The sequence below is a fragment of the Mixophyes fleayi genome, chromosome 4 (assembly GCF_038048845.1).
Source record: "Mixophyes fleayi isolate aMixFle1 chromosome 4, aMixFle1.hap1, whole genome shotgun sequence".
NCBI classification, from domain to species: domain Eukaryota; kingdom Metazoa; phylum Chordata; class Amphibia; order Anura; family Limnodynastidae; genus Mixophyes; species Mixophyes fleayi.
This window is the reverse complement of record NC_134405.1, coordinates 223,661,988-223,673,941: the sequence shown is the minus strand read 5'-3', so window position 1 is coordinate 223,673,941 and position 11,954 is coordinate 223,661,988. Positions and strand designations below refer to the sequence as shown.

At 39.2% G+C, this 11,954-nt stretch overlaps 1 protein-coding gene across 1 annotated transcript in view; it reads left to right on the top strand.

Annotated features, from left to right (window-relative positions):
- The window catches only part of CEP290 (centrosomal protein 290), a 222,067-nt gene that overhangs the window by 188,477 nt on the left and 21,636 nt on the right, over positions 1-11,954 (top strand). Inside the window, exons 45-46 of the mRNA XM_075209376.1 lie at positions 10,200-10,286; positions 11,478-11,642. Coding sequence (XP_075065477.1) covers positions 10,200-10,286; positions 11,478-11,642 — 252 coding nt within the window. The remainder of the gene's footprint in view (positions 1-10,199; positions 10,287-11,477; positions 11,643-11,954) is intronic.

The following is an 11,954-nucleotide window of genomic DNA, read 5'->3' as shown; positions in this document are numbered from 1 at the left end:
TCGCAGCCTACGGGGTCATGTCAGGATACAAAATTAACTATACTAAAACAGAATCCATAGCATTCTGTTTAAAATCCTCCACTCTATAACTTCTGATGAGCAATTACAATTAGTAAAGCACCAAAATGAAATTCTATGGCATTTATATATATTTGGATAATTAAATCAATAAAATTGCTTCTGTTTCAGTGGCAATAATGAATAATTTCTTGGTTGGGCTGTATAGTAGTGCTTAAGATGAACCTCCTGCCTCACTTTGTTCTCCCTCTTCCAGACCCTCCCAGTCAAGGTGCCAAGATCCACACTGCTGCAAATACATAGATGGTTCATTCAGTTTGTATGGAGAAACAAACACAGCACACAAGCTTCTATAACCTACCTAAGGTGTATCTTGGTTTACAAATGGTCATACCCTGAGTAGGCCCCTTCCTGCAAGGTCCTGTCCCTGTTGTTAGCCGTGGGTGTTCCAACTAATCTAAGATCTACCATGGTACGGTTACACCCAGTTTTACATGTCAAATTTGGAACTATTGTAAACTATTTTGGGACAATGTCACTAACCACCCCTAATATGCCCTTTTGGAATAGCCCATCTTCTCTCCAGACCAATGTACAACGCGCTTCCTGACCTGGTGTGAAAGAGGTAACTGAGTTACTGATTACCGGGGCCCGGGTACTGCAGACCACTATGTTTTATTTTATTTTGTTTTACTAATTGAATTTTTAGTTCTGTATTTTTTTTTTTTTTTTGTGTGTGTGTTTTCCTGGGAAAAGGGCGGGGGGGGGGGGGGGGGGGGGGGGGGTGGCGTGTCGGTGAGGAAGTCTATCTTGTCCCTGCATAGGCTGTCAGATCACATACTACTACATGCGGCAGTGTCATTCATTCATAGAATACTGTACTACATATTGTAGTACAATATTCTATGAATGAATAATGCCCCCGAAGTGAGTACTATGGCTGCCAGCATCCTTCTCCATAAGGCAGTGGCTGGTTCCCGGTCAGAGTTCCTGTGGAATCAAAAGGTAATGTGGCTGCTGCAGTCATACAGTGCAGACGGGCTGCTAGATATGTTCCCGTTTCTGTGTTGTGCAGTGGAGAAAAAGGTAAGAAGGGGTGATGGGATGAGCAGGGGGCATGTGTGATTAAAGCTGCTGGGCAGAGAGGGGAATGTGTGATTAAAACTGCTGGGCAGAGAGGGGAATGTGTGATTAAAACTGCTGGGCAGAGAGGGAGATTCGTGATTAAAGCTGCTGGGCAGAGAGGGGAATGTGTGATTAAAGCTGCTGGGCAGAGAGGGGAATGTGTGATTAAAGCTGCTGGGCAAAGGGGAGTCGTGTGTGTAAAGCCTGTGGGCAAAGGGGAGGCATGTGTGTGTAAAGCCTGTGGGCAGAGTGCGTAAGTGTGCGTAAAGCTGCTCTGCTTCTGTCCCTAGACTACGGTAGCCCTGTTGCACCAAATGATTGTATTCTCGAATGAGGATATTTTAAATTATTCCTTGCCTTGCGCTTTTCACCTCCTAGGTACGGCCCCAATGACACAGCCACACCCACACTCACAATAGGTTTCCCTTCTAGTCGATTATAAGGGGTCAGTGTGCTCCATTGACTACTGTACAGGAAAGATTTGACTTCCCAACAGTTAGCCCTTTTGTCTACCTACAGGTGAAACCGTTATGGCGGGCTTAGAGAAGAAATCAACAGACTGACTCCGTTTGAATCTTTATGTGCGCACAATCCCCTCCCAAAAAGTATCGTCTCTACTCTCTCTAATTTACTAGTAATCATTAAACAACCCACTGGCCGAAACATTTGGGATGTGGACTTGGGAGGACTACTGGAAGAGGACACCTGGGCAACTGTGGAGGAAAGAAGACATAAATAATAACCTGATTAAAGAAAATGTGTATAAGGTGTATTATAAATGATATCTGGTTCCCACCAGAGTAAAAAAAAAAACGATGGCAGAGCACAGCCTCAGATCAATGTTGGAGAGTTTGTATCGAGACTGGATCCTTTGTCCACATCTGGTGGTCCTGCCCCAAGATTGCCCAGTTCTGGGATAATGTCGAAAGGCTAATTGGCGACATTACCAAATTTTCAATCTCTCACTGCCCCTGGTCTTTTCTCCATAACCTCCCCCTGGACAAGTTGGATAAGAATACCGACAAGTTTTCCACGCGGATCCTCAAAGTTGCCAGATGTCTGATTGCAACTCATTGGAAATGGATAGATTTACCCTCACAGCAGCTGCTCCTTAATAAAACTTGAAACGTAGCAAACATGGAGAAAATCTGTGTTTATTTGCATAATAAATTCCAGAATGTACGCAAATTTGATGTAACTGGATTAATTATAACAGCTCACTCATCCAAATAGATCTCTCATAAAGCTTTTCAGACCTACTCTTATAGCCAAAACTAGACTCCAAAATCTCTAGCCAATTTTTAGGCTATACTAGCATCTAGTTGTGGGCCCCAGGGGTCACAATTCACCTTGGCCTCATCTCCCCCTTTCTTCCCTCCCCTTCCTAAATGTCTCCGCTTCCTATTGCCTTTCTTATTAATGCCGGTAACAAACACATGCCCTTGTGACACCAGTTTTCACTCCCTCTTGAATTACCAATCCCAGTATCTGGTTTCTACCCGCTAGCTGTGTAACCTTTATAACAGCTTACATAATTATCATTTTTCTTTTTTTTAACAACTTTTTATTTTCAACAGATACAAGGAATAGTTATATATATTTTTGCTGATACAATAAGAGAAGATAATACAAAGTACAAGGTTTTTATCACATAGACCAATAAATAAAGCAAACAACATATCGGGAAATGCTATTTTGTTTATACTGTTTTATGTTAATAGTTATTTTTGTTTCCCTGACTAGTGTGTACCCAACTTTAATGTCCCACTACTATAAAGTGTTTTCAGCCGATAATCGGGCAAATCAAACGATAAATGACCGGTCGACCCGATATCACATTAGTGTGTACGCTGCAACGATAAATGATTATCGTTCCAAAGCACATCGTATTGTTTCATTTGATTTTTAAACCGGACTAAAAAATTAATTCAACAATGGCACAATGTCGTTCCAATTCTGCAATGTGTACGTACTCACAACAATCTGCTAATACAGTGTTCTCCCAAGAAAAGACTGGTGGTCAGTGGTCTAACACACACTGTAGTGCTCACATAGTGCCTGTTCTAATAGGAGAAATAATAGTTTATTCTATTATAATAGGACTCTATTGGGCTTAAAGAGGCAGGTGTCTCGTAAAAACAGGAGATGGGTTGGGAGACCTCCTAACAGCAATGCCTTTCTGGGCGTGTATATTTAAATTTATGATGTTGTCTCTATGTGTGTCACATTGTGCACTGTCAAAACGTCAACAAAATAGATGTTCTTTTATTGACAAACCAATAATAAACCTGTTGTACATGCTCCATATTTCATTTATGTGTTCCTGTATGCAAGTATATACAACATGCATTAACAAATGTGAAACTACATGTTCTCATAAAGTATTCTTTTTTTTTACTGATGTGACATGTGTCCATATCTTCAATTCTGTATTATTATATTAACATTAGTACATGTTTTTTCCTATACCTCTGTGTATTTGTTTTTTTATATATAAATATATAATGGCACTGTACAAATATTAATATATAATTATATTATTAATTATTAATATAATGGATGCAAGGGACAGCATCCATTGGAATGCTCTCCCTTGCTCCATCCCCCAATCTGTACAGTTTTCAAACAGGCATTAAAAACCCACCTTTTCTTAAAAGCCCTTCAGTCATCCGCTTAACTACCCACCTTGTCGGCTACCTCTCCCTCTCATTTCTTTTTTCCCCCTTCCTCTCTCGTTCCGTGTGACTTTATCTCTGTATTACCCTTGCATCTTCAGTTTGTTTTCCCCTTCCCTTTAGATTGTAAGCTCATTTGAGCAGGGCCCTCTCTCCTCCTGTTTCCACCACTTTTAACTTTGCTTTCCAGCTACTCAGTACACCTCCTTCTTGGACCTTTTGCCCTCTGTCTCCTCTCGTTTTTGTCTGCACCTCTCAGTGGCTCTTAACCTGTCAGCCATGCCCACCCACTTGGGCACAGGTTTCCAGCTTGTGCTAAATATCCCTCACCCTTATCCTTTCAGCCTGTCTCTTTAGCTGTACTTTGAGCTTCCTGAATTTTAGTGATTATTGTTAACTGTACCATGCTGCTTTACCTTATACTGTCCTATTGTTTGTCTCTGTATGGCGCTACAGACACTTTGTATAAAATTAATAATAATAAAATAATAATTATAATTGTACCTATTATGCCCATTGCTGCATATATAATACAAGTTAACCCGTGCATGATACTCATGCATTCTAGTCAAATCAAGATACTTAAGGTCTTAAAAAGGTTCTTGTCATGCATTTGGGCCTAGCCCAGGCCTCCTCAGGGGAAGATCGTTACTTCCCGACGCAAGCGCCCTTTTTAATGTGTGTTCATGAGGTAAAATTACCTCACGAAAATGAGTTTGACCCCTCAACTCGTAAATTTAGCCTTTACTACCCCTCCCACGGGGGAAGGGGGGATGATGGAAGTTAACTGACTTGACTATTCTAATTTTTTTTGTCAAATAATGTCAGTATACCAAATTTCAGGTCAATTGGATGAGCCCTTTCTGAGAAAATAGTTTTTTCCACACACACACACACACTAACGCACGCCTCTACACATGTGTGTTCATGAGGTAAAATTACCTCACGAAAATGAGTTTGAGCCCTACCAAATTTCAGCCCTTTTTGAATTTTTTTCCCCACACACACTAAGAATTTAGTAGGTCAGTGTATAACTCTGCCCAGCAGGTGGCGCTGCAACTTGTTTTGTTTTTTTTACACACACACACACACACACACACACACACACACACACACACACACACGCCACTAAGCATTTATATATTAGATTGCACCCAATATGCCCATTAATACCTCTATGGTAATGTCTAACTAGAAATATATTCTGTACATCTGAGTTCATCCTGTGTCTGTACCTCAGAAAAGTTTACTGGTATGGTCTCTATTTCAGGCCTACCTATAAACCAAATAAACCAGAAAGTTGTTTGAAATATCATTCGTCAATATAATACATTTTTTTCTAAAACTAGATGTATAAAAGAAGTGAAATTCCTGTCATTGCAGAACATGTTAATCTACGAAATAAAATATTTCAAATTTCTGTATTATTATTTTTTTGACGTTGAATCTGGCTACAGGCTTCAAACATAACTTTCTCATACATGTGAAACATTTGAAAGTCCAGGTATTTTTTTTTTCAGTTTGTGGAACTTCTTTTTCACAGAATTTATGTTGGCCCTCATTTGTTTAAATTATTCGTTCAACTTTTCCATTTTCTCGGCCACACCTTTTCTATCTCCGGAAGTTAAGGATATATTGGTGCTTGTGTCGATGATTTCTACATGAAGAAAGGAAAATTATTTTAATTATATTTAACAAAGAAACTAAACATTGTGTTTTTGCAGTGGGGCTATTGCCATTTTGATCACCTTGGACACTGCTTTAAATCACTTTATATTGATGTCCCTCCTGGGCCTAGCATGGCATGCTACTGTGCTGCTCCATACCAACTGAAAAATAAAAGCCATTTTTCTCTTTCATCCATCTGGGGGACACTGCTTAACCATGGGGTTGAGTAGGGAGGGGAGGAGTCTGGCACCTAAAGAGTTAACTTTTTCCTGCTGACAGCATATCCCTCCCACCAATTCCCCACATACCTCAGTTTGAATTGGGTGCCCTAGGAGAAGGGCTGCGCATCAGAAGAGCTCCAAGAGACAGTGAACACTGTTCACTGGTAATAGGTTTTTTCTTTGCTTTTCAAAGTTTTTTTTTTTGTTGGTAGCAGCGAGAGGCTCTGTGTACAACTGAGCTGACTCGTGGGAGAAGCGCCTGTCAGCTGGGGGCGGCCCCGCAGACAGAGGAGGTAAAACGCTTCTCACAGCGGGAAGCAGTCGGCAAGAGACTCTCCCCGCTGATAGCAGGACGGGCGCTGCCATTAGGCAGAAACCGCCATTACTGCTGCCGTTTCCCGGAAGCCAGCTGGAGCATACCAAGTCCCCTCCTCCTATGGGTCGGTAGTGGGTACTTGAAGGATGGCACGCTAGTGATAGCGCTGTACGGGGAACACATTCTAACAGGATTTCCCCTAAATACAGAAAGGGAAAACTGCTGTTAATGAAAAACACAGAAGGAGATTCCAGTGGTAGGGGAATGTGTTTGAGGAACACCGCTTCCCCCCCCCCCCCCTGCTGAGTGAGTACGTGGAAGATCCCTTTTGGTGCCAAAGTTCAAAAGGAGGACAGATGCAGCAGTCATTTGGAGAGAAGTGCACTGTTGACTCATATCTTCCCCGCTAAGTATCACTTTGTTTCTTCTGTGTATGCATGTGTATTATAAGACAATGATGTGTTGAGAGAACTGTTGTTTAAGGAAAACTATAAAGCTCTCCAAACCTGTCTTATTTAATCAGAAATACTATGATATGTTAAATAACCTAATCTGTATTTTCTGATAAATGTTGTGGAAGTGTTTGGGCGTGCCAAACATATTGTCTGTTCCAAATGTAATGCTAAATTGGCTTGTGAGCATTGGCCCAGGTGCTTTGTGCTAATTGCAGTCATTCTGGAAAACCTGCTGCAGCCTTTCCTTGGCTAATTATACCTTATACTCTCTATATAGGATTGATAGAGAAGTATAGATTCTGACTGCATTTTTTAGAGAAGAGCATAATGTTTATAAAAAGATTATTGCTCGCTCAGGAACAGAAATACTATCTTTGACTGGTTCATAGATGAATGTGTACCTGTATTTTGCGGTGAGAAAAATAAAGCAACAGGATTTCACCTAAGAGAAAGGGGAAATCGCTGTTAGCAGAGACACAGAAGGAGATGCCAGCGGTAGGGGAATGTGTTGAGAAGCACCTCTTCCCCTCCCCCGCTGAGTGAGCAGGTGGTAGATTCCTTTTGGAGCCAAAATACAAAAGGAGGTCAGATGCAGCAGTTATTTGGAGACAAGTGTACTACTAACACATATCTTCCCCACTAAATATCACTATATTTGTTCTGTGTAGGCCTATGTATTATAAGACTATAATGTATTGAGAGAGCTTTAGGTTAAAGAAAAACTATAAGCTCCCCAACCTGTCTTATTTAATCAGAAATACTATGATATGTTAAATAACCTAGTCAGTATTTTCTGATAAACATTGTGGAAGTGTTTGTGCGTATGAAATGTGATTTTGTTTTTCCCTTATCTTGTCATGACTGATAAAGGTAAAACAACTTGTGCCAAACATATGATCTGTTCAAGTATTCTGGGCAGAGAGCCAGCAGGGGGGAGCTGTGTAAGAAAGCCACCCCTCCCCCTCTGCTGAGAGCACGTGGAGATTCCCTCTGGTGGGAAAGGACACAGCAGCTATTCGGAAGGAAGTACAGCTGCTGACACACATCTCCAAACTGCTAAGTATCATTATTCTCTCTATATATGCTGAATAGAGAAGTATAAATATTGTGGGCACATATACTAGGGAGAGCTTGATGTTAAAAAGATTACAGCTCTCCCTTCTGAAAGGTATCTTGTGTGTTTATGGCTATTCTGTCTATACATGACTTTATTTTTATTTCTCTTATGAGGGCTGATAAAGAGTAAAGCAACACGTGCCAAATAGATGGTCTGTTCCAAATGTAATGCTAAATTGGCTTGTGAGCACTGACCAATAAGCAGGTGCTCTGTGCTAATTGCAGCCATTCTAATGCAGCTGTCAGCCTTGCTTTGGCTAATTATATCTTATACTCTCTATAGACTGAGAAAGAAGTATGGATTCTGACCACAATTTGAGAGACGAGCATAATGTTTATAATAGATTATTGCTCTCTCAGGAACAGCAATACTATCTTTGGGTGTGGTAGCTTGTTTTCTACTAAAAATGTGAGGAAAACAGAGCAACATGTGCCAAGTGTTTTTCTCCCTGTTCCAAAGGCAATGCTAAATCAGCTGGTGAGCATTTGGAATCAGGGATGCTGTGAGGATTGCAGCCAGTCTGGAAGGTCTACAGCTGCTCACAGTCGTCCCTGGGCTAAGTATATTCTATACTCTCTATGTGGTGGGTTTACTGATAGGGAAGTATAGATTTTGACTACATTTTGAGGGTAGAGCATAATATTTATAAAAGATTATCGCTCTCTCATGTACGGAAATACTATCTTTTGACTTGTTCATAGATTAATTAGTATTTCTGGGTGGATACCTTTGGTATGTACCTGTATTTTACTATGTGGTGGCTTTGTTTTCTACTAACAATGTGAGAAAAATAAAGCAACATGTGCCAAGTGTTTTTCCCGGTTCCAAATATAAGGCCAGGTTACCTGGTGAGCATTAGGATCCAGGGATGCTCTGGGCTGATTGCAGCCAATCTGAAGAAAAACCAGCTGCTTGCAGCCTTCTCTTAGCTAAAGAGATTTTATACTCTCTATAGGAGATAGGGAGGTATAAGATTCTGAGTACATTCCAGGGGGAATAGCATAATAATTATAAAAATTATTATTGCTCTCTTGTTGACAGAAATACTATCTTTTTTTGACCTGTTCATAAGATTAGTTAGTATTTTCTGTGTAAATATCTGGTGGTAGTTGTAGTTCAGACAGCCCTTTCGCGGGGGCGGGTCTGGCAGAGGCCAGACTACCAGTTCAAGGGTCGGGGGAAGCAGGAGACAGTCCCTTCCCTCTGCTTAACCAGATGGTTCGTTCAGACCAGTGCTGAACCTCAAGCAGTTAGATCTGCATCTGAGAGCAGACTCCTTTCGGATGGAATCCCTGAGAACGGGCATAAATGGCCTGGAGACAGGCTAATTCATGGCATCTATATACATCAGGGATGCCTATCTCCACGTTCCGATCTGAGAGGGGCATCAGCTTTTTTCTCAGGTTTACGATAGGCACAGCTCACTATCCGTTCAGAGCTCTTCCGTTCGGGCTGGCCACATAGTAATTGTGCAGTTGCAGACGGAGTTAACACACATACACTATACACAAATATGTCATAGAATGAATGCTAAAGATGTAGTTCACAGATCGGACTCTAAATCATGTAAAAATCGTTTAAATATGCGCATGAATTGCCGTGCTGATCGCAACTCCAGTCGTTGATAAAATCGCTAACTGTATTGCATGGATTGAAATTTTCTGTAGTGTGTACCCAGCCTAAGAGAGGGGCATTGTTTTTCTGGCTTTTATTTCTAATAGGTTTCAAGTACATTGCAATGCATGTTTAAGGTATCACAGTGGAAATTTGGTGCACATGAAAATGCTAAATGAGCTGTAACAGTTGCTCTCATTTTATTTCAAGTGACTTTGTTTTTTACATTTTAACTTTCCTTTACTAATTGGTTTTAGAGCTATGTATGTACTCCGTAAAAAACAATGCATTGGTGTGTTGGATAGATGAACAGCTATGGGGTAGCTCCGCCTGTTTACTAAAAAGTGGAGTGGCTGTCTCTGTTCTTGTGTGGAATATTACACAAAACACATAAAACATAGATATTACTATATGATATGTGTATGTTAATGAATTCTTGCAGTGCTCAACTCAATTGCAGTCCAGGTTTCTTATAGAAATCACACACCAATTTCAAAAGAATATCTTCATAATATATAATATGGAAACAAATCCCAGTGCTATTGGTGTTTCCAATAAAATAAATAAAAATAATACTTAAATTATTAGTGAAATCCTCTTAATTCCTTCTTTCTTTTTCTTCTTTTTATTTTGCATATAAATAGAACATTTAAATATACTTTATATTATATATTTATTTATAAATTTAAATAGAATATAAAACATTGTACACTGTAAAGTAGATAATGGTATAGTGCTTAATTCAAAGTCGGTGATAAATCAAGAAAAAAAAAAAAATAGTGTCCAAAGTTCAGATCTTATGTGATGAATGTACATAGTGTATGTTTACACCATATCACCTTGCATAAGAACATTTTGCCTTCACCTAGATAAGGCTAACCTTACACTTAAACTGGTTTAATTAATTGTAAAATACTGGTGTAATCACCTTGCTGTGTCTACTACAGCTACAGTACTGTGACTCATGTTTTCCATATTTGACTTTTCTAGGATCAAATAATGAATTTAAAAGAAATGTGTGATCTTCTAAAAAAAGAAAAACTGGAAGCTGAACGTAAACTTGGAAATGTACGAGGGGTGAGTAGTGACCTTCTGTTCTTGCATACATAGCACAAAATCATCTGTGGTGGTTTTAGATTTCTGTTTCTCATCATAAGTTGATTTAAAATAATAGGTATGAAAACTAAAATGAAAAAAATATCTCTCCAAGAATTAAAAAAAAAAAAAAAAAGATTTTCATTTGAAAGTAAGGCTCCCAATCATTTCTATGAAAATTGAAATATACGCACCTAGACAGTCAGATTTCTGAATATGTACCACAACAACCTTTTGCAAAGAACATTTTGTCCTGAAACCTCTATAACCTAATCAGAAATATCCCTAAACATACACTCAGTATCCATGTGATGAGCACTAAATTTGGTTGTTTGGCCTCTTGTTTGGTTGAATGATGGATTGTGATCATAATTTAATTGTTTATGTACAAATACATTTTTTATTATTATTATTATTATTCAGATTATTATTACACAGATGTCAGGACACATCCGCTATACAAATCTCTGGTTGGAAAAATATTTTAAAATTATGAATAATATACACATGCATAAAAACCAACGTACTCCTAGCTGTTCCACCAGCACAGCAAGACAGTGCCATACATTCTGCATAAGTATCACAAAGGAGAAAGTGACTTCAAACACTCTGGTGCCATCCTTCCCAAATTTTTCTCTGTCCACTATTACTCCCTCCATAATGACTTCCTCACAGGTGCTGATCAGCAGTGTGCAGCTGTGTGTATACTGTTTATGGAGGAAAACATTTTAACTAAACCATGAGCCTTTGTCTCTATATTCTATAACAGTTTTAGAACATGAGTAACGTACACACAGTGATATATTGCTAAACTTGGGACAATCAGGGCCACATGCAGCCCTCCAATTCCTCAGGTTCTTCCTTCTTTATTGTAAGATTTGTTTGTTAAAGCTTGTAACACTTGTTTAAAATGCATGCTGATATGTTATTACGGATATGTGTCTCTCTTTCTTTGATCATATATAATATTTACACTTATTACTGAGATTAAGGTAATATGCGGCCCTTGAAGTGTATTAGGTCGACTATCACTAATTTATACAGAACTACTACTAAATATTATATTTGCCATAACTGTAGTCTTTTCAAAATAATCCTAGCTTTTATACGCTTGTAATTAATTTTGCCTAATTGATCATACTATCTTCCTGTGTATTTTATGAATATATTAAGTCTGGAAGAAGTGGGAAGACTATTCCAGAGTTGGAAAAGACTATTGGTTTGATGAAACGGGTGGTCGAAAGAGTACAGAGAGAGAATGAGGAACTTAAAAAAGCCCCTGGCATTGTGACAAATGAAAAATTATCAAATCTAGAACTGGAAAATGAAAGACTTAAGGTATTGTATATCTTTTTTTACATTTCTACTTAATAAAGCAAGTTTAAGTAATCTATAGATCTCTATTTATTGTTAAGCTACAGTGTTCTCCACAGAAAATGTTGCCAGCCGGTTGGCGGTAAGTAGCCGGGTTGGGGCAGTTTTAATACTTTGCAATAATATTGTAAAATGTTGGAGGTTACTGCCCACACCTGCCAGGACTGGTTAGACTGGTGGTCAGTGGTCTAACACACACTGCTGCCTGTAATGCTCACATAGTGATAACCTGACCATAAATCCCATCCCGCAAGCGCACTGCCTAAGTGTAATCCT